We start from the raw sequence: 24,099 nt of genomic DNA on the forward strand, positions 1-24,099 counted from the left end.
TCTCATTACAAAGGAAACCCTGGTGCAATGTGAAGGTTTGAATTAGAGGGCAGGAGATGAGATATTAAATTTAAGGCATAAGGGAGACTGCATAATTTGTTTTGTTGTCACTCAGCAAAAGGCTTTGTAAACCACAAGTCTGGGCCAGGACCCAGGCTGTGAAGTGGAGACTGCATTTTGCAAGCCTCTGTTTTATCATATTCACAAGAACAGTACAGTTAAAAAATATATAAAAATAGCCAAGCCAAGACTGTGATTATCTGCTTCACAGCAACTGGGATTCTGATTGAATATTTAAAATACTTCTGCACATCTGGTACCGCCAATGAACCAAATTATCCCTTTAGAAAATTCGGAAAAAATTGGAGAACTGTACAAAGAGTACACACTATAAAACAAAGGTCGCTTTTTGCCTCACATGAAACTGAATATCACTGTACTTGTCTTTCCTATTTACAGTTGACACAGGGCAGCAATTAAGTTCATCACATCAGATGTGTAAAAATATGTTAAATAGAGCCAAGGATAATCCCAGTTTCCATGGAAAAAAAATAACCAACAAAAACCCTGTGAAGTTTTTAGAAAGAGAGAGAGGAGAAGGAGTAATCCAACCTAACATACAAGGTAGACCACATCAGAAAGAGCATGACCAGACCCTGAGCAGGTTGGTGGAACACCATCTCCTCATATCTCCTGGTTGAAGGTGCTAACCTTGTAACTGGGTTACCCTCTACCTTGAAACGAGCCATTTGTCGCCTTGCTAGCCTGCAGGACAGCAGATGTAGATGTGAGAGACAAAAGGCATCGACATGTTTACAAGTTAGTGCACATCAGCTGCTAACTTGCATTTGGTGAACTTGTGTGGAGCAGTGGTGTACACAGCTAGAGTAGAGCAACTGACAGGTTGTAAATATTGCCTTGTGACAGCTTATTCATGTCTCAGAGCCCACAAACGAGTGCTTACTTTACTCTTGGTACACTAAAAAAAAAAAAAATCCGTGTACATGGTGTGCGTTACAGGTTACAGATAATCCATGTCATGCTCTGTGCTATTCCTTTGCTTTTGCTACATTACTGCTAAGGACTCTCATCTGCTGGAAAGCGGAACAGGTATACATTTACCTTCTCAAGGTGATTTTTATACGTTTATCTGTGCTGTATTTGTGTGCTCAAATCTAGAATTTCAACCTCTGAGATGTAGGGGCATCAGCAGTGGTGAGACACTTTGACTTTGAAGCCTGAGGTCCTTGTTTAGCACAGGGATTTGAATATCTTTACATGGACTGGTAACGAAAGGCTGACTCTGGACCTGTTTCTTAGTTTTTATGCTGACCCCTACAGCAGGACAGCTGGAAACACTTGAAGAACATCCACAGAGTAATTTAGGTTGGAAGGGATCTCCAGCAGTTGTCTAGTTCAACCCCCTGCTCACAGCAGGTCTGATTACATCAGGTTGCTCAGGACTGTGTCCAGCCAACTCTTGAACACCTCCAAGGATGGAGATTCCACCTCTCTGGGCAGCCTGCTCCAGTATATGACCATCCTTATAATAAACGTTTTTCTCCTAATATCTAATTATAATTTTACATGTTCCAACTTATTGTCTGTTGCCTTTTGTCCAGCACCATCTGAGACATCCTAGAGTACCCCAGCTGGCTTCTGGCTTCCTCTTCACAATAACTTGGATCTGTAGTAGACCATATATGTATATGTTTCATATATGACAGCTGCCTTTGGATTTCTCAGATATACAAAGGCAAGTCAAATGTCACTAGGCACCTGTGTTTAGGAAACAGAATTGAGCCCATATTCAATGCATTCGCTTTGTCACCACAAACCTTATACCTTGCAAACTGTTGTGCTTCGAAGAGCACTGATGAGATGTAGGCCTGAACAGCCTCTTGAAAGAGCAGGTAGTAAGTGTATGGACACTATGGCTTCTGCCTCTTTTGGTGTCCCATCACAGTGTCCAGAGTGATGCATTGCTCAGGGATGGAGAAAGGTGGTTTATTTGACTGTTCACCACAAAGGATTTCAGGAATATTGCTGAATGTAGGCAATGGAGATGGGAGTCCTTCCATGATGCTTTAGAAATCAAACATCTGAGCTAGTTCACTGTGGGTACCATCAACAGTGAGAAACAGATTTAAGGCATCATCTCTCTGAGCTCCTTCAGATAACACCTCAGAGGTGCCTACTTTTGGTTGGTGACCGCTGCCAATTGAGTCGCTTTCTGCTCAGAGCAGCATCTCTTGAAGCTGGGAAACCACGATGGGGCTGTTCATGCTATGGGGGCTCTTCACCCTGACTGAGCTCATCAGAAACTGGTTCCCACACTGTGGTATCCTGTGTCTGCTAATCAAGATCCCTGCTGCCGGAAATTCCTCGGGATAATGGGAGCCGAAGTCAGAATCTTTTTCATCAGATCCCAGCCTAATCATACCCTGAGGGAGATGGGTACCAAATTACAGGGCGTGTTTGCCTCTTAAATCTGGAGGCTTTTCAGATAAACAATAACAAGCTAAGCAGAAGTCACTCAGAGAGAGACTCGGTGAAATATAATCTTGATTCAGGTTAGAAAAAAGGTGTCTCGGAGAGCAGTCCCCTCTCCACACACAAGTGTCATTTGTCAAAGCTAGCACTTAGGTTTCACACCCAGGTCCACTTTATTTACACTTTTAAACACAAAGCGCATCAACTTGAAAGGAGTTGTAGCAAGTAACTGAGAGCAGGCGATCATCCAGTATCAAAGGAAAACAGTGCAGTGACAGAGCTTTAACAGTCTGGGTAAAAGGCTAGGATTTTGCACGTTTGACCTAAGAGGCCACCTGTATTACAACAAATGGGAAGTGTTTTCTTAAAAGAAGCTGAGAAAAGTGGTTCTTGCCTCTCTTTGGCAGAAAATAACCTCTCTAATTCATGGCTGCAAACACCCACTACCTGACAGTAGTCCTGTCTTACCCCACACTGAGTGCTCTGTCATGTGCTAGAAGAATAAGAAGTTTGAAGGTTTTAAAAGACCAAGGAAATTATCTTCTGTGACAAGTCATGGAAGTGGACTTAATGGCATTTGACAAAGCCTTGAGAAGAGGCTGATACTCCATAGGCTAAATATGGTCTCCGTTGCATTTACAGACTCCTCTGTTAGGAACGGACTGTACAGGGAAAATGGAGAGGAAGAGGAGAGGATACTCTTCACAGTCTCACAGATAAGCTGTTGGGCATCAAAGCTGTGTTAACCGCCTTTGCTCCAGAGACAGGAAGCAGAAAAAACATGGACCTGTTGGAGTGAGTCCAGAGAAGGTGCCACAAAAATGATCTGAGGGCTGTAGCACTTCTGCTATGGAGACAGGCTGAGAGAGTTGGGCTTGTTCAGCCTGGAGAAGAGAAGGCTGCGGGGAGACCTTAGAGCCCCTTCCAGTCCCCAAAGGGGCTCTAGGAAAGCTGGAGAGGGGCTGGTGACAAGGGCAGGGAGTGACAGGACAAGGGGAATGGCCTGAAGCTGCAGGAGGGGAGATGGAGATGAGATGTGAGGCAGAAATTCTTCCCTCTGAGGGTGCTGAGGCCCTGGCCCAGGTTGCCCCGAGAAGCTGTGGCTGCCCCTGGCTCCCTGGCAGTGTTGAAGGCCAGGCTGGATGGGGCTGTGGGCAAGCTGGTCTAGTGGAGGGTGTCCCTGCCCATGGCAGGGGGTTGGACCTAGATGGGCTTTAAGGTCCCTTCCCATCCAAACCATTCTATGAAATCATCTAACATATGACTCTCTCCATATTTGAGAGCGAGATAGTTGGCCAATTCACCATTTCATTGTCTGGATACATTCCACTGTCCTGAAACCATGAGACAGTTACAGATATTAAAATAAATTGGTTTTTTGGTCTAAAAGTTCTGTCTCATCAACACAGTAACTTCACTTCAGGTCCTTTGTTACTGTTTTGGCCTTTTCCAGAGTAGCCAAGTCTTCCAGACAGGGTAAAGCTTGCTGGTTCTCTTGAAGTGGAACTGACCACTTTCTTCATTTTCTGCTTTGAACAATTCCAGTTGATAAACAGCTGCTGAACTCTGCTCAGACAAAGTGAATCTACTTTAATTGTGAAAGGCAAGAGTCTTTCTCAGATGAAAAAATAAAACATAAATGTTCCTAATATTATCTAAGCCTTCATATCAATTGGAGGTTGATGTTGAGTTGTCTACTGGTCTCTGCTGCCTCTTCCCAATTTAAACACTTCCAAAGGCTTGTGTTAGTGTTTCCTGCAGGTTAATTTAAATAAATAGATAGATGGATAGATAGAATATAGGTAGGTAGGTAGGTAGGTAGGTAGGTAGATAGATAGATAGATAGATAGATAGATAGATAGATAGATAATCTTCCCATTCAAATAATGCTGGCCTCTCCTGAGGTGTATTGCCCACCGTTACACAGGAGTATACCAACTTCATTTTTCTTACATGTCACCTGCTCAATCATCTTCCTCTGGGAGTGAAGAAATGACACCATCGTGTTCTCTTCTGCAAGAATTGTAGCAGCAAAGCTTCTGTCCCTCAGTTTATGTCTCCTTCACGACAGTTACATGCCGTGCATTTAGCTGAGCACAAACACAGGGTTGCAATGTACACGTGGCCTCGTTTTGCCTTTGCAAGTTCAGTCTGTACTCCACCAGATGCTACACAATAGCTCCCGGGTGGAGCAATCCTTATGTTTTCCTTCCCTCTATCCTCCTGTGCCAGAACAACTAAAAGTTGCCTTAGTCTCCAAACCCTGGAGCAGTGAGCAGGTCAGAGCCACCAAGCCACTGCACATGGGATTCTTGCCGTTTTAGTTATTGCCGCCACTAGAAACAAACTCTCACTTCAAGAACGATGTAATAATTCAGGAATGGGTTCCCTGAGGCAAATCGATGCTGTTTGTTTAACCGTACCATAGCCCACTGGTACAACTCCACAGAGTAATGCTTCGTGTTTTGCTCGCCCAATTCAAGGATCAGGTAGGGCTTGTAGTAAGGTGGAGACTTGCATAATGCTTTGGAACAGCAGCATTTCAAATTCTTTGGCAAGAGAAATTTTGGCACAGCACGCTGGCCTTCTTAACACCCATGTGTCCACCATCTGTCCACCACATGCCAAATAATGCGTTGGAGAGCTGGCAGGAGTCTGCATTGCTCTTTGCCAGTACGTAGGGTTACACCTGAAGGTAGCGTCAGGGTTGTAAAGGGAATTGTAAAGCATCCAGGAGAACCTCAGAACGCAAACCTTTGTCTTTGCAAATGCTTCAGCTGCAGACAAGGTGGTGGGATGCTTTCAGCTATTTTCTTTTTCTTTTTGCACACTGTTATGAACCTTTAACTTCATGACTGCAAGGCTTTTATAGCATGAGAAGATTGTCTCCTGGGCATGGTGTGGGAGCTGTCTGCTTCCTCGAAACCGTAAAAAATGATGCATTAATGTGCTTGCTACATTTATGAAGGGAAGTGTTGAGATCTGAACGCACCTGGGAAAACAGCCGTCATAAATTAGCATTTACCGTCAGAGATAGATCCAGTCAAACAACAGGGTCATCTTGGAGGAACCACAAAGCGCTGCTAAAAAGATGAGAAAGTCTGCTGTACCTGAAAAGATTGGATAGCTGGTATAATTTGTTATAAATCACCCAGCTCCTCTTCCTCTGTTTTATGATGACTGTTAATCAACCTTTCCTCAAGTAAGAGAACAAAATGACCGGTTCCCATTTTCAGTTTTCAGCTCTTTGCCGAATCCTGTGTTGGACGGTAACACTTGCGTTATCACCCAGTGCCGGTTGTTAGCACTGGGGTTGTGATGTGAACCCATGCATTACAGCATCCAGAAGCAGATGTTGGTTGTGCCGTTACTGAGGATGATGGGTTGTGGACTGAGGGTGTAGCAGTGGTTGTGAGTTGTCTCAACAGCTTGGGAGGGTTCCTAGTGCTTTTGACTAGTCCTTAATGAAATGCCTTTGATTAACAGATTCAGAAATAAACCGTGAAAGTGTCCTCTGTGTCAAAAGAAACAGCGTTGTCTGTTGAAATGAGGGAAGTTACTGATGGGAAGGAGGCAGTGCTGGTGTATAAGGTGTGAGAAAAGGTGGCAGGAACCATCTTCAGAAAAGACAGGCTTGGACACGCATTTCACAAAGCATTTCTGCACCCAAAAAGATGCATAAACAGAATTTGGGCACCAATGCTAAATTTGATAAAGCTCTGCCAGACTTGCTTTAGCACCTGAGGCAAACCCTTGCCTCCTCTTTGGGGCAGAAAGTCCCCTTAGAAACTTGAAGTTTTGTCCCCACATTGTGTGCTCAGGGTGCATAGAGTGCATGGCCACTTTCGTCTTGACCAGGATTTGAGAAACACGCTTATGTCTGAGTTATCTGGAGACCACTTTCCAAGCTGTGCTCAGATGATTGCCTTGGATTCAGTCAACAGGCTATGTTAGGGTGAACTTTTCAGCAATAGCTTAACACTTGCAGCACTTGCCAGGAAAGCGAGAGACCTTGGTGACAAGGGTATCTCAGCTGCTCAGGGTGTGAACCCATTGCTCCCACAAAACATTTCTAAGCTCTGAGTCCCTTTTTCTCAGAGGAATTGCTTTTGAGAGGTGCTTTGGCTCCTGAAGAAGGCAGTTTCAGGTACGGTATTGCGTGATCAGGTTAAGCAATCTGTTCTGACTGCCCTGTCTGAACGCCAGTCCCTCCTCAGCTGGGAAGGGCCCTCACATGCCTTGCTCAGCTTCATGAATTTCACTCTAAACATAGATTGCCTGGTTTCTGTGCTGCTCTGCTGGTTGTGCAATGTGTAAATCCCTTTGTTAAAAGCCTGCCTGGAGAAAAGAAGAGTCCCGTGAAGCCAGCTGCATCAACTGTATCCTCCAGAGCAATGATGAGTTGGGGATGCTGTGAACTTGTAGGTTCTAAACACATTGTTATAGCTCTGGTTTATGCCCAGCTAGTGGTGATTATCATGTGTTTTCTCTCATTTCCTCCTTCTACTTCCCTTCTTTTTCTTTTCAGATTTTTTTTAAACAAGAATGTAGCTCTGGATTAGGAAGAACTTTTCGCAGAGTATTTCTGCAGTGACTGGCACTGCAGAGCTCTGTTTCTGCACTGGAGCCCAAGGAGTCCTGTAATTCAAATACATGATTACTATTACATATGACTATATTATTTTGAACTTGCAAACATGTGCTGAACACTTAGAGAAAGATGTGAGGGCAATTCCTTTCCCAGACAGGCAGCAATGTTCTTTAACCAGGATATAACCAGTGAGAACCTTATTCAGGCAAAATCAAAGCAGAGCAAATGGGATAGAAAGAGCGAAAAGAACATTACTAGCTAACGTGATCACAGGGCATTGACAGTCCCGTCGCTATTGTTCCTTACATTTGTGTTTTGTTTCCCTTTGATTCCTTACCGTGGGGTGAAAAGCTGCATCTCTCTTGTTGAATAGGTAAAATTGTTCTTTGCAAAGCACTGGAGTAAAACCTATTTATTCCCCAAATCCAATTGAAGTGAATTGAGTGTCGGTCCTCAGCTCAGGGCAGAACAACATTACTGCTGTAAACCTTCAGCAGCACAAGCATCCACGTGAACAATAACTTGTGTTTTGTGCAGAAGTACTTAGCCATTCCTTTAGTCTCTGTTTCACCAGAGTTTAGACTAGAACTGGAAGGGTAAAATCTGATTTGCTCAAGGATAAGACTAACACTTTGATAGCTTTAACCTTTGAGCATCTGCATTTTAAACCCTCCCATCCAAACTCTCCCAGTAATACAAGACAGAGAGTGTCCCCACAAAAAGTGGTAATGTTGCCTGGTGAGTGGCACAGAAAAGAGAGTGAAAGATAAGAACTGGATGAGGTGAGAGATGCAATTATTTGTATAATCAGTGCATTTTATGCTTTCATTGGCAATGAAAATACACCTGAAAGGCAATGAGTTTTTATTGTTATTTTTCTTTCTAGTTTTGCTTTGCCTAGTACAGTTTCTCACAGAGGCTCTTCCCACTGCAGTCGGTGGCAGAAAGTCTCATGATCTTCAGCAGGAGCAATCCTTGAGTTTGTCATGTATGCTCTCGCAGATTTACCCTCATAATCTCCTTAGGCTCACCTCCTCCTGACTGCCTGTGTCCCCCGATGTGCATCACGGTCCACAGGATGCTCTCTGCCAACAAACAGGTCCATCCCTACCTGTGGCCTCCCTGTTTCAGCCTGACACTTGACATGCAGCACCTGTCAGAGTCTGCTTAAACACATAATAACACCTCTGGCTGAAGGTTATTTGCATTCTGTTGTTGATGTTAGCATGACGGATTTTTGTTGCAGCATCCATAACTCTGTAGAAATGCTCAATTATTCAATCTCAGCGAGCTAAGACGCTGCCCATTAAATCAGCCAACACAATTGTGGGGCCGTGAAAAGTCACAGCTAATTTGAAATTTTATTAGCTCTCGGCTGATCTTGTTTACTGCAGAAGCAGTCTCTCAAAACCAGCCCTTTGGTTCTGTACAGAACTCTAATCCTTGACACCTTGTTGGCGCTGCATGGTGGTGGGTGAGGGACTTGGAAACTACACGGCATGAGGCTTGAAAGTGGAATGAGACTGCTGTGGGATTTGTGAGCACTTTGCAGCCAACAAGTGCAGCAGCAAGCCGAGGAACTCAGGGACAGTAGCCCCATAGCTGCTGGAGAGTAATTATTTTGCAGGATAGTAATGGCTGTGCATGTGACAATTAGGTTTTGTTCTGGCGAGGGAATATGTCATACTCATCTCATCGTAGTTTAGAAGTAAGCCAAAAGATCTGCCTCTCCTAGTAAGCAGCGGTGTTCATCAGTGTTCTTTCCTATCAGTTAATGGCTGGTTTTGTGCCTTAGGATCTGAATCCATTCCTAGCAAAGGAGGCTTTCAGGGAAGCCAGAGAGTCCAGACATGAAGGCTCACAGGCAGGGAAGACGGCCACAAAACCCCTTTAGTTACTCAATGCTGGCACCTTCCTGCATGCTCGGGAGGGAAGGAGCATGTCCCATTTTGCCAACCACCTGGCAGATGTGGTGCTTACCATGGAATCATAGAATCCCAGACTGGTTTGGGTTGGATGGGACTTCAAAGCCCATCTAGTTCCAACCCCCCTGCCATGGGCAGGGACACCCTCCACTAGACCAGGTTGCCCAAAACCCCATCCAGCCTGGCCTTCAACACTGCCAGGGAGCCAGGGGCAGCCACAGCTTCTCGGGGCAACCTGTGCCAGGGCCTCAGCACCCTCACAGGGAAGAATTTCTTCCTCACATCTCATCTCCATCTCCCCTCCTGCAGGTTCAGGCCATTCCCCCTTGTCCTGTCACTCCATGGCCTTCTAAACAGTCTCTCTCCAGCTTTCTTAGAGAGACCATAGCAACCTTGTTTCTATCATAACCCACCTGGAATAGGTACACTCTGTTTGTTGGGTTTTTTAATAAAATTGCTTTTGGCTTGGATCCTGCAAGTCTGTGTGGTAAATGCCAGAGAACATGAGATACGGTGATCCTCCAGCCCACCTGCAGCTCCAGGGGGCAGAGTAAGGACGACACAGCCCTGATTCCTCCACACTGAGCCCAGTAGCTCCATACTTTCAAAACTTCTGGTTGGTGTGGGTTGCTGTATTTTTTGCATACTATTTAAACCTCATGAAGGGTGCGATTTTCAGAACGTGATGGGTCATAAGGAGTGCTTGCAAGCCAAGTAATTTTAGGTCATCTTAAGTTTGGCATCCAAGTGACTATGGAAGACCATTATAATATGGACTGTCTTGTGAAACTCCTGAACAAGGTCAACATTCAGATCTATTGCCATTATCTAAGGTAGCTGTCTGAGTTTCTACAGTGAGATGGTTTAAAGACAGTTAATACCAGTTGTTTTACAGTTGGTATTAAGCAAGCATCGTGCTTGCTAGGCCAAGGTCCTTCTCCAAGAAGGCACAGATAGCTTCAGAGTCTAGTCTCTGCCATGAAGCAATACTTGCATGGAGAACAGGCTGAAAATGCATTACAGATATAGATCTTTAATGAGAATTGTGGTTATTTCATTGGGTTGTGCTGGCACTTCAGAGCCCTTTGGGACTGGCACAGATGTTTTGTGAACAGAAAATAAAAAGACAATCTCTGCTCCCAAAGAGTTTACAGTCTAAGGTAGTGTTTGGAAGAGCTCACTAATGGGATTGGTGGATTTGCAATCTTTAAAATGAGATAGAGCATCTTTCTGAAAACAGTATTCCAACTCCTGCTACAAGAAACGAGCTAGATGCAGTAATCCCAAAGTAAAACTGGCTGTCTCGTAATATACAGAGTGCAGATTATCTGATCAAAATGCACTTGGTCCCCTAAGGAATACTGTTAACTGAATAAATTGGATCTGCTTTACCTTAAATGGCCAAAAAGGAACATTTTCTGCTGATCCTATTCATTCTCCTTCATGTCTGTCCCTCTCTGAAGGGAATGAGGCAGGGCTCACAGGATGACCTCCAGAGGTTCCATCCAGTCTTACTTATTCTATGATTACATGAATCTTAGTGAAAGATGCAACCCCTCGATCGCATTATTTACCAGATGTGGCAATGTCTTGCCAAAGGCTCCATTTTCACAAAGACAGTGATTTGATTCACCGGGTGATAACTCTGAGATAGCAAAAGATATTTATTTCATGGCTTTATACAAAGGAGGTGTGACAAAAGAGTTTTATTTTTGGCAGGACTGCCAGCCTGGGTGTTAAGGATACGTGTGTCTGTATAGGATGAATAAAATGTCTCAAAGATGTAAAAACTCTTATTACGTGGAAATAATAAAGAACACAAGAGATGGCTTAAAATCTGGCTCAGTAACAGATCTCTGAATTAATTTGTTAATTGAAAGGGATCCACGATTGAAGCTGTTTCTGAAGGGATCCCTTGGAAGTGATTTTTATATCCAACCCTATTCAGCATTTTCATCATTGTCTTAGAATGTAGTTTAAATCTCTACCGGTAAAATCTTCAGGTCACCTAAAGCTTGGTATGGTGGTAAATAACGTACCCAGATCATTTTGATACAGAGTGATCTGACTCACATCGCTACAAGGTCACAATCAAACAAAATGTGTCTTAATGCAGCAAAATGCAGGATAATACCCCTGGGAACAGAGAAAACATGTTATACTTACGGGTTGGGAGACTCTTGAAAAGCAGTGACTCAAAGCAGGATTTAGAGGTCACTGGAGATAATTGTCTCAACATGAGCTCTCAGTGCAAGGCTATTGCAGAAAGGCTGAACCCTGGAAGTATAAAAACCCAAAAGCTGGGAAGTGGTCTCTCTTCTGTACCCGATATTGTTGCCACAGTTCTGTGTCCAGTGTTGGTGCCCACACAGAACAAAAGATGTGAAATTACTGGAAAGAGATCAAAGGATGCCACAGATCAGAAAAAAAAAAAAAATCCCAAACCAAAAAAACCCACAAACAAACAAAAAACCAACGGCTGAGAAGCAAACCTTACAATGGGAAGTTCAGTCTTCCTCAGCTGTTCAGAGAAAAGGTTTGGAATGAATTGTTGCTCTGTGTGGAGATACTTGCACTTGGAAAAGACATCCGAGCATGCAGGGCAGAAGGGAGTAGTGGTAACCGTGTAGAGAAAGGCAGAACGAGTTCCAGTGGTGGGATATTGTAGTTAGGCAAGTTCAACCTTGAAATAGGATGCAATTTCCTAGCAGTAATTAAGCATTTGAATAGCTTACCAGAGGAAGTGGTGGACTCACTGTAATCAGCTGTCTTTGATATATGAGATGATATCTTTCTAAAAGACAGGCTTTAATCCAGTTCTGAGGGAAAAAAATGAACAGCCTGTGTATGTAAGAGGTCAGACAAACTGATCATAACAGCCTCTTTGACCTTAAAGCATATGAATTACTGGAATCCCTCTATGCAGGACTTTCAACCTTGCATGGAGATAATTCAGCAACGCATTTGTTCTCTGGTCTGAAGTGCCATGGTCATATTATGGCTATATGTAGAAAAAAGGAGCTGCCACTTTTTAAAACCAAGAGCTTTATAAACATGGACATAGCTGAGAACTTACCGTGCTGCACATCTGTGCCCTGGGAGCTACTGGAGTTAGGAATCCATGCATGGATCATGGGTCTCCGTGGCTTTGCTGCTGCAAAACTTGGGGTGCAGAAGCCACCAGTCCCATGTTCACCTCCTTCTGTTACTTCTCTGAAAATTTTGCAGTGAGTTAGTTCTAAGGGAAATTAACCTTTATGCTTTATAAATTTCAAAAGTGTTTTCCATTATGACTTCATATTGTTTTGTGAGATCATATCTTGCTGTATTTACCTTTGCTGCTGGCACTGGCTTCCCACATTTGTTTTATTTTGCTCTGATTTTATTTTTTTATTAATCCATGTAAACTCCAAGCACCTTGCTCTCCATGCTAAGGAACTTCTTGCAAACACCACTTGATCCTCTCTTCTGATGGAGCCAGTGAGAGATCTCAGGGCATGAGAAGTCATAGCTGTGTACAATTTCATTATATCTCCTTACAATTCACTGTAGGGCACCACTGGATCTCTTGTGGACCATGCAATAAAAAACCGTGAGAAAACAGTATTCGGGTGGAGACATCAGTATTTATGATCTGGTTTGTAGCTTAACTCTTGTTGTTTTACATGTCTTGGACAAAAATGGCCTTTACATTCTCTAAGCAAAAGAAATGGTTTGCCCTGAGACTGCTGTTGACATCAGAGGGAATTGAGTAGCTAAACCCCATTTCAGCTGTTGACCTTAATGGCTTTAAGATGTCAGTGACAAACCTCTCTGGTGTAATTACCCCCAACTTATTCCATACAGACCTGAAACACATTAGTTGAAAGGCTTATCTGCAGTTGAGTCCTCGGCATTCCCACCTGTACAAAACATTGTCCTGTGCATCTGTTCTTCAAACATTTATCTGCTGTTTCCTGCAAAGACAACATTTCCTTGCTGTCTTGCAGCTTCAGGTCCCAAAACACATTTCTGATGCCTGGAATAAAGACAGGGTAATGAAGAGGTATGGTGCAGCTGGTTTGCCATCCTCTCAGCAGAGTGTCTGTGGCCTTAGAAAACATCATTAATGTGTGGGAGAAAATGACAACATTTTATCTTGCTTGAAATTGTAGTTGATATAGTAACAGGGCTGGTTTGTTGTTTCTTTTCCGACTCTTTTTTTACTATTAGGTAGCTATGGATAAGCATATTGCATCTATGCAGGTCTTTATTCTGTGAGCGGTCTCTCAAACTCCATCTGAGATTTGACCTTCCAGAATCCTACTGGCCTAATCGTCTGCAGCAAGTCATTTTTTTTAATGGGCAAATAAAACGTAATTAGTTCTTTTTCATTATCACTAGTCATCAAGAGAAAAGGCAGATGGGTAGGTTTTGTGCCCGAGCTGATAAATTTTTGTGGCAATTTTGCAAGGAGTTATAAAGATGTAGAGATATCAGAACAGACAGAGGTGAGGATAATGGATGGGATTTTCAAAAGCACTTTTGCTAATCTAACACTGCTCCCATTATCATTAATGGCAGGTGCAGAGCACTTGTGAAAATGCCTCACTCTGTGTGTGTGCATGTCTACATGGAGCAGGTATTCATTGCACTTTGACCCACGCATAGGCTGGAAGCTCTGGGAACGCTGAACGGGCTTTGTGTTCAGTCTCCGTGTATGAGTAACCACATGAAATGATGTTGCCAGTGATGTTTTATGGCACTAAAATCTTCCAAGGACGGCACAGGTATATCTCAACAGAATCCTAGTCCATGACATGTAAGCCATCGTAAGCACTGCGGCAATAATAACAGATCAGATTCTCATCCTATTTATATTACAGTAAATTCAAAATAATGCCAATAACATTAAGGAAAGGACTTCTAATTCATACTGGTATAACTGGGATGAACCTGAAGCTTGCAGTCTGTAATAATGACAAACCAGCTTGTTATAATTTACTGTTTCTTTGAAATAAAAAATACATTAACCTGACGACTCCAAATCTCATCCCACTTCAGGAGAGACCTACCTCTCAAGACAGTTTTGCTCTCCAAATACATTCATTTCTTGCCTCTTTGTTGAAATCGTCAGTAGGATGCTAGCTGTAAAGCTGGTTTCTCTCATATATAGAGCTCCCAGCAACCACACTGAGACCAGCTACTCATTTTACATAGGTCTTTGAACAGCCATCACATGGTAGCAATTTTCATTCACTATCAAACTGTCTTGCTTGAACTGATGAGTTGAAAGTGAAGGGCTCCATATCCCATTACCCCAGAACAAAAACATCCAGTTCCCTTATCTGATTTAAAGATCCATCTCTACTACATGCTAACAACTTATGTTTCTAAATGTGATGCTTCATCAAACCTCGTCTGAGCTTTTTTTGTATTTCCTTTCCTGTCACTGCTTTTTACTAAGCGGTTTGCAATGAGCAGTGGCATCTCCAAATGAACTGGGGAACGCTGCGGTGGCGGTGGGAGGGGTAGCACTGTCTGTGCATTTGATTATTTGAAAACAGATATTTGACAGATATGCAAACCCTCATTTTACTGGAGTACGCTTGGCAAGCTTTTCTCATGTGTGCCCACTGCTATTATTGTTGTTATTATTAAGTTAGTGGTGCTGAAAGTACATGTTTCATATCCTGAGAGTTTAAGGTCATCTGGTACTCTATGTCTGCATGGGACAAAGTCCAAAAGAGACCAGACCTTCCCAGCAAAATCTCCCTTCTCATCTATCTAGCCAGAATCTTTAGTGGGTTGCATGTATAGATCTCTCTGTAGCCATGGTAGATACCATGGCTTGCTTCGCTATTTAGTCCTGCTGAAAGTGACCTTGGTAGCTTCGATATGATGCAATGTGCCTGTGATTTGCACAGGGAACAGAACCAATGGACAAAAGTAATTTGTTTACTGACAGGGAAAAAAACACCTTTTGAGGCTCTGGACTTATCTGAGCAGCTGAGATGTGAAATGGCATATCCCAGAATTAACCTCAAAGATGGGGTTTTTTAGGGTCCAATCTCATGTGTTTGTGTGCGTTTCCATATATTGCATATTAATGCATATTAATGTTACATATTAATGCATATTTGAGGTTCTTTATTGGGGCTTTAAGGGTACATGCCTTACTCTATGCAGGCGTAAATTCACATTTCTCTGTTGTGTGCATTGGAAAGAGTTCTTGCACTCTGAAGTCTGCAACACTCCATGTTACCATAGCTCTAAAATCTTCCTTACCCTTCTGCAGATGGCCTGGTGGATTGCATGGACCCAGACTGCTGCTTGCAGCCACTGTGCCACATCAATGCGCTGTGCCTGGGCTCCCCGGATCCCCTGGATATCATCCAGGAGACGCAAGCCCCCATCTCCCAGCAGAGCTTGCATTCGTTCTACGATCGGATCAAGTTCCTGATCGGCAAGGACAGCACTCACGTCATCCCAGGAGACAATCCCTTTGAAGGAGGGTAAGTGAATTTTGGTTTTGATGCAGTAAAAGGTAAAGCGTGAGCCACTTGGCCATGGTAAGATGTGGATTGGCAGCCAGGTGCAGAACATGGAATCTGTCTAATGGAGTAGGTATCTAAAGAATTTTGTGGCCGATGTAATTTTGCTGACTGTCTCCTCATCTGCAATGTCCTGCCAGCCAGCAAGACAAGATGCTTCTCTCCCAGTGCACATGGGCAGTTGCATCTTCCCTGCCTTCTCTTATTTCAAGGAGTGAAAGCCATCCGTTCATCAGGACGTTTTCCAGAAGTATCTACCAAACAACAATGGCAGAACTTCTTCCATTGACAGAGCCAAAAGAGAGGGAAACTAAAATTATATTTACAATCTATACTATGACTGTTACAGACCTCAAAAGAGCTGAAGAAAACCTTGCAGTCTAGGGAGGGGGACTAGAGTGATTTCCAATGTAAACAATCAAGCTGATTATAGATTGGTTTTAGTACTGAGACATTCTTTATCACTGCAATCATCAGCAAGAATCATGATCTGGCAAAGAAATCTTAATGCAGTTCACTTCTGTGACTGCATCTCAGCCATCTGTTTAAGTACATGCCTGGCTGTCAGGGGCGGTCATCCCTTTAAAATGGTCTTCTTATAGCAGGACACCATAGCACATACCCTGGGGTGTCAGATTCTTAGATCATTCAGTGTCTGCCCTGAACATTGCCTTTCAGAAGTGGTGACCCTGATCCAGGAGGTGGTTCTCAACACTTTTAGGTTTGGACTCCATTGAATTCCACCTGGTCATTAACTGCTTAATTTCAGCTTTCCCACACATAGCAGCGAATAGATTGGCACTGAAAATATGCAACCCTCGTGTTTATATGGGTATTTATTTCAGCACTTGCACCCTAGCAGGCCTCTCAGGCCCTTCTGGGTCTGACCTAATGCTCTTCCATGCAGGGACATGGCCAGCGTCCCTTGGGTACCATCACCCATGCATCGCCGTCTCCGGTGGTCTACAGGCTGACCTCAGACACGAACCACTTAGACGCACACCAGTGTCAGGGACTTGGCCTGCTGTGATACTTTCCCTGATTTGTCTTGCTGCCAAGCACTTCAGAGTCCAAGAAAGCTGACGACAGTGGTTCAGATTAAGGCCGAACTCTCATTATGTCGCAAACCGTTGTACTTCGTCAGCATTCTGAAGATTGCAGGTTCTGGATACTGAACGGTCCAGGCTCTGCACTAAATGTTAGCACAGTGAATTCTCTGCTGTCAGTTGTTGTGATTTGTTACTGTAAAATCAGGACTTAGAATATAAAATAGATGATACTCACTATTTCATTTTTCTGATGTATTTAGGGTTGCAATTCCTCAGCTGAGCTCACAGTCAGAAGCCTTTCCTCAGAGGGCTCTGGTGTCAGGCCCATGTGTATCTGTTCTGATAGGGAGAGAGTTTTGTAGACGCATGTCCGTGTTTAATGAACTTTTCCATACAACTAAAGGACTATAGGAGTCTTCATACATGTGTGGTAAAAAAAATAAAATTGCAGCTTCTCTTTAAAGGCTGTTTGCATTCAGCAGCACACACAGGTGGGGGGAAATAATGGGAATTTCTTATTTATGCAGTGTATTTGTTTCTGGGAGTGCCAGCAGAAGACCAGCAGAAAGATTGTGTCATTTAGGGCCACATAAACTCCTACAGGAGTTACATAGATCTGATGGCAGATCTCTGTGTAGGAAGGAATTACTAACCATCTGTATACATCCTGCTAAAGAAAGATTCAGCATTCAAAAGGAACACCTGCTAGCAGAAATGTTTATCTGGCATATAGATTACTAGAGTGAGGGAATGCAAAGATTCAAATCAATAGGAAGGATTTTAATGATTGCTTTTCATTAACTACAGTGGAACTAATAAATGGGGCTCCTTGTTCCATTGAAGTTAACGCGAAGAATGGTACAGAGATGGAGATGATTTATGAGGTTTCCATTCTTAAAATATCTGCATAGGGTATGTATCACTAAATATGGTCTAGAGATACGTCACCTCAAGCTGTGATTGTATTGTATCTCTCAAGTTAAATATCTTGACTCATCACAACAGCAGGTGCAAATAACAGGGAAGGACCTCAACAGAAGGTATATTTTCCCCTGAGACAGCACCATAGCACACAGTCCGTGCTTATTACTCTTTGGGGATGTTAAAAGACATCGTGCATTCCTGTGAGTTCTTAAAGAACCTATACATCTGGATAAACTCAACCATGGCAAATGTTTTCTGCTTACTTGGCTTCTCTTTGTAGTTTGAATTCTCTGTTTTCATCACCTAGAAAGCTGAACCTTTAAACAGCTGTCTCTTATCACCCTGGAAATGGCAGCGCGTCAGCAGTGGTCTGACAGCAACTTTTCCATGGAAGAGCATGGGCTGGGACTGTCTGGGACCTAATTAGTCTGGGCAAATGAGACTGTATTTGCACATGCGGATATGCCCTTTCTTCAGTACAATTCTCACTGTTGAATCTCCTCCAGTTGCTTTTACAACAGACATGTGATAATATCCGTTTTACCTGTGGAACTGCTCAGTGTCTCCATGAAGATCACAGCAGCAGCTGGGGGCAAGATGAACCATTTTCATCTCTCCTTCCAGCTGCTGGCTCAATAGGTTGTCCAACAAACGGGCCATGAAGATGATGCGAGGGCTGGAGCACCTCTGCTATGGAGACAGGCCGAGACAGTTGGGGTTGTTCACCCTGGAAAAGAGAAGGCTCCGGGGAGACCTTAGAGCCCCTTCCAGTCCCTAAAGGGGCTACAGAAAATCTGGAGAGGGACTGTTGACAAGGGCAGGGGAGTGACAGGACAAAGGGCAATGGCCTGAAGCTGCAGGAGGGCAGATTTAGATCCAGAGAAGCTGTGGCTGCCCCTGGATCCCTGGAAGTGTTCAAGGCCAGGTTGGATGGGGCGTTGGGCAACCTGGTCTAGTGGAGGATGTCCCTGCCCATGGCAGGGGTTTGGAACTAGGTGATCTTGAAGGTCCCTTCCAACCCAAACCATTCTGTGATTCTAAGAGATGAAGGCAGAAAATCTTTCTGGTTTGGTGGAGGGCTCCAGCATCCTACCTTAGGACAACCCTCTCCTTTCCCTTGCTGCCGCTGTGATTCACAAAGCTGTGTCCTTCTTGCTGTAGATCAGAACCGTAAATTGCTGGCCATGGGAAGTCCTACATCTCTCTGTTCCAGCACCGTCACCCTCATGGGGTAGGATTGGAGTTGGATCTATGCCACTTGCTGTGAGCAGGCAACACAGAGTGACGTGGACCTCTGTGTCCTGCATGTCTGATGTCCTGTGAGACACCTGTGGCACAGGCACACTCATCATTTGGGTCAGGAACCGACCTACTCCTCAGGACTTTACCAGGTCCTGGCTAGATCATTATCATCCATGGGGGAACCTCAGCACATTCGCATTCCTGTATGGCCTATGCAGATGTGGCAGCAGGGTGAAGGAGAGGACTGAATATCTATGCAACGTTTTTCCTGGGCTTCAGAAACACAGCTTAGCTACCCTTTAGAGAGGAGAGGAGAGGAGAGGAGAGGAGAGGAGAGGAGAGGAGAGGAGAGGAGAGGAGAGGAGAGGAGAGGAGAGGAGAGGAGAGGAGTGCAGATCACCTAATGGATACAAATAAATGAATGCCTCGTGACAGCCTTTGAGTGAATTTATTATTGAATTACACTCCAGCTTTTTAAGAACAAGCTGAGCTGACAAGCTCTCTCACCACTGCAGAAGAAAAAGAAAGACAATGATAAATTATCCTGATGGATAAAGGTAAAGACCTTGTCTCTACCAGAATACTAGCAATTATATATTATTCATGTTTGGGAAGAAAAAAATAATCATTGCTCATATTGAAATGAGTGTTTATGATGATAAAGCAAGTAGCTAAATTAAATTCTGAATGCACAGAATGTCTTTTCACATCATTTTGATGAACAGATAACAAGTACTCTTCTGCTACTTGATCGTTCTTGTATTGATTTTGAAACCACTTACTCTTGCTGTTTGCTTTGTATTTTTAAGCCATTCTTAGTTGTCCATCACCATAAGGAGCAGCACAAGATGCAGTGGTGTCAAGTTGTTGACTTTCAAGTAGGACACCTGATATATTTGTTCTCTCTTGAGGGACAGTGTCAGAAAATTGCAAGAACAGGCTAGAGCCCTGATCCACAGAATCTTTTAAGTGTTGGCATCAGATTAAAGTACCTCAGAAAGCCATGTGCAGAATTAGCAATTTTTGTAAAGAATATTTGAAAAGAAATCAGATAGGTTTTAAGTAGGTGTGTTTTATACCCCTTCTTTTGGGGATAGGTCATGTATATATACGTTTGTTGCCAGCAGTGTTAACCCATCTCAATTACATGGGCAGCTAGAAATAACCAGCTGAGTTATAAACACACATCAAAGAGCAGGATCTAGTATCAGCTGCAAAAGTAGTCCTTTATTACCCTCAGGTCAGTAGTCTAAGTACAAAAAGTAGCAAGTTTTCATGGTTCAAAATTCTGATCAGAATGAAATTTGCACATTTTTTTCCCACTACTGAGTGACAAGGTACCCGTAAACGTCACTCCACCTCCCTGTGTCCCCTCTGTGTGCCAGGCTGTACAACGCACCTTACTGATCCTGCTGGGGAGGGTTGCACAAGCACTGTTAGATGCTAAGATAGGCAGGCGTGCTATAAATGCGTGTGTGCACTATTTTACTATAAATAGGTAAATGGGTGGTTTTATTGTCACAGTTAAACTGCATCAATCCCAAACCTTATCAAAACCAAAACTGTGAGTATTGATGACGGCCACAGAAGAAGTGAGAGAATAGGGGAGGATCAAAATGGCTTTCAAAACGTTTCGGTTGTCCCTCTGGTTCAGTTCTGAGTGATTTTGAAGAATATTACAATGATATCATAGTATCCTTGAAGGAAGACGTTCAAAGCACCTTCTCTTTTCCTTTGACCCATTTCTTCCCACATCTGGAGGGCTGCAAGTTCACCCCAGCAGATCTTCCTGAGCTCCCTTAACCAGGAAACCAAAGTGCTATGTCTTTTCTGTACTTTTCCCTCAAGAAAAGTGTGATTTTGATACAGTGAAGTAAGCAAGGCGCTTTTTTTCCAGCCAAAGACAAAGTTAGAAGTCAAAAAACCCCAAACTCATCAGGTATGGCTTTCTGCTGATGATTTCTCCCGAGTTGGCTGGTCCAGCCCATGGCTTTGGCCTGGCTCCAGCAGGATGCAGCTCTGTTGGGCTGGCAGCGAAATGCCATGGGTCGGATGCACCCACTGAACTGTAGGCACCCCGGAGGCGATGCAGGAGCTCGTGGAGCACAGCAGCTCCGTGGGTTAGGACAGCCTTGAAAGATAAACGCTGCATCTGTTTAAGACTATCATAGGTATTATACACCATCCAGCGTTCCTGAGATTGAGCACTCTTGGCACAGCACGGTACCTATGCTGATGAGAACAGGGTCATATTTTTCGATATTTTAAACCAAGCTAACACAGCACCTCTGCAAACTCTCTCCTTCCCAGCATTACTGTCTTCCAAAGGCATCGTTCTGCTTTTGTTGCTTTCTTCTTAAATGAAGTACTTACTAGCTACAAATCATAGCTTTTTGAAATATAGGAGCATAAGGAGGAATTTTCAAAGACTTAGTGTTTTTTATTTTGGTAATTATTCCTTTTAAGTATATGAAAGCATACTTTTAAAACTTACCTTTTCAGTGGACAGGGCTTATATATATATATGTCTTTTCAATGTTTGCCTTTTTCTTTTGATTTAAAATTATATAGTATGGCATTATTTCAGCTTAAAGTGATTTCGAGTTGAGCATGGCATTATTTCCATATAATTCACAGAATATATGCAGCTACTTACTTCCACTTTGTGGAATTTGTACCCACAAGACTCTATGAAAGCACAGTTCCGATCCATTTTTATGTTTCTTACCATAACATAGATAGTGTAATCGTAATGTAATTATATTCCCCTTTCACCAGGGGCAGTAGAAGAATGTCCTGTCTGCAGTCATTAGAGAAACTGGGGTGCAGTTTTTAACAGATATTAAAAAACATTGGATATTTATTACCAAGCACAAACTCTTGATTAGGATCTCCCTAGTGTGATTTGGGCATGGTTCCAGGATCAGGCAAGGCAGCTAAGTGCTGCACCATCCTGTACGTGGGATCAGAAGGTCTCAGGTGATACCTGTGTACCTTAGAGCTCTTGGAGTGTGCAGAAAGCAAAACACAAGCCTTCAAAACTCCCCAATCAGAAAAACAAAACTCCTAATGAGTTAAGTACGTCCTGGATTACACAGGTGCTGATGTGCACATTTGGTTTTAGGAGTCTAAACAACAGTAGAGGTGCTGATGTATTCTCTTGGATCTGGTGTGTAGATATTTGATTAATATTTATTCAGTATTCAAGGTACATTCCTCTGAAAAAATAGCATCCCACATGCCCATTGTTTTACATTACTTATTGATGGACACATCTGGCATGATACCTACGAGCTGAGTCAGTAGCTCCATTGAATGTAATATCATCACTAGAAACTGCATATCCCGTTCAATAAAGAGATTTCATAGAATCCCAGACTGGTTTGGGTTGGAAGGGACCTCAAAGCCCATCTAGTTCCAACCCCCTGCCATGGGCAGGGACACCCTCCACTAGCCCAGGTTGCCCAAAGCCCCATCCAGCCTGGCCTTCAACACTTCCAGGGAGCCAGGGGCAGCCACAGGTTTTCTGGGCAACCTGTGCCAGGGCCTCAGCACCCTCACAGGGAAGAATTTCTGCCTCACATCTCATCTCCGTCTCCCCTCCTGCAGCTTCAGGCCATTCCCCCTTGTTCTGTCACTCCCTGCCCTTGTCAACGGTCCCTCTCCAGCTTTCTTGTAGGCCCTTTAGGTACTGGAAGGCTGCTATAAGGTCTCCCCGGAGCCTTCTCTTTTCCAGGCTGAACAAGCCCAACTCTCTCAGCCTGTCTCCATAGCAGAGGTGCTCCAGCCCTTGGATCAACATCGTGGCCTCCTCTGGACTCACTCCAACAGGTCCATGTCCTTCTTGTCCTGGGGACCCCAGAGCTGGACGCAGTACTGCAGGGGGGTCTCACCAGAGTGGAGTAGAGGGGGAGAAACCCCCCCTTGACTTGCTGGTCACGCTGCTTTTGATGCAGCCCAGGACACGGTTGTCTTTCTGGGCTGCAAGTGCACATTGCTGGCTCATGTTGAGCTTCTCGCCCACCAACACCCTCAAGTCCTTCTCCTCAGGGCTGCACTCAATCCATTCTCTGCCCGGCCTATAGTCGTGCTTGGGATTGCCCCAACCCATGTGCAGGACCTTGCACTTGGCCTTGTTGAACTTCATGCGGTTCACACGGTCCCACCTGTCAAGCCTGTCCAGGTCCCTCTGGATGGCATCCCTTCCCTCCAGTGTGTCGAGCACACCACACAGCTTGGTGTCATCGGCAAACTTGCTGAGGGTGCACTTGATCCCACTGTCCGTGTTGCTGACAAAGATGTTAAACAGCACCAGTTCCAGTACCGACCCCTGAGGAACACCACTTGTCACCGGTCTCCACTTGGACATTGGGCCATTGATCACAACTCTGAGCACGACCATCCAGCCAATTCCTTATCCGCCAAGTGGTCCATCCATCAAATCCATGTCTCTGCAATTTAGAGACGAGGATGTCATGCGGGACAGTGTCAAATGCTTTGCACAAGTCCAGGTAATTTGATATTATTTCATTACTGCATAAGGCTTCTTCAAAGAATATACTGGCTGACTGGTGCAATGATTCTCATGTGGGACCCTGACACCTTCATCCTGCAAAAAGCTGGAGCTTTCTGCCCCAATCTCTTTGCTGCCTCACCTCTGCGGAGATTTGTTGACCCCAGACCAGACTGAAGAGCTTGAGCACCCCTCAGCCAGCTTAGTGTAAAATCTCCTTTCCCACTTTAAACTGCAGGGGTAACTAGTGTGAGCTGATCCTGTTGGCTTTGCACTGACAGGGTGGAGTTCTGCTTTGCCAGATGATGTTCGGGACAGTCACCTCTAGCCATTGGATGCTAACAGCTGAGTCCAAGTACAGTTTTGAACAATTTCAATGTATCTGGAAGAGTCTGTCCTTTGAGTGTGACATTTACTTGCTAAATTGGTTAAAACCTCCTACATAAAAAAGCAGTTTTAAAATCCCAGTCATAAAATCTTATATATTTTATTGAACCATTTTTTTTCCTAATTCCTTTGGATCATTACAAAGCTATCAGACAGCTTACATGTAGTTAAAGAACTTCCCCTATGATGATCAAAAAGACAACTCATTTTATAATTAACCTGGTAATAATGTATTTTTTCTTCTGTCCTGCTCAGTTTTGCTTTCATGGTGCCTCAAATTCAATGGAAGGAATTTCTTTTATTTTGGGTCTTCTGCAGAGCTGAATATGTGGCCACAGCTTACAAAATAAATACCAGACGTAAAATACTATAATAATCCAGAACTGGTAAGTTCTGCATACATTTTTTGTGAAGACTTGACATGAATACATTATTCATCTCT

General features: G+C 43.8%; 1 protein-coding gene across 2 annotated transcripts in view; it reads left to right on the forward strand.

The window, feature by feature from the left end:
- The window catches only part of TENM4 (teneurin transmembrane protein 4), a 622,246-nt gene that overhangs the window by 503,659 nt on the left and 94,488 nt on the right, over positions 1-24,099 (forward strand). For both annotated transcript variants that reach the window (XM_054803254.1, XM_054803243.1), the window contains one exon: positions 15,287-15,503. In XM_054803254.1, the coding sequence (XP_054659229.1) occupies positions 15,287-15,503 (217 nt within the window). The remainder of the gene's footprint in view (positions 1-15,286; positions 15,504-24,099) is intronic.

The sequence above is a fragment of the Grus americana genome, chromosome 1, assembly GCF_028858705.1.
Source record: "Grus americana isolate bGruAme1 chromosome 1, bGruAme1.mat, whole genome shotgun sequence".
Lineage (NCBI taxonomy): Eukaryota > Metazoa > Chordata > Aves > Gruiformes > Gruidae > Grus > Grus americana.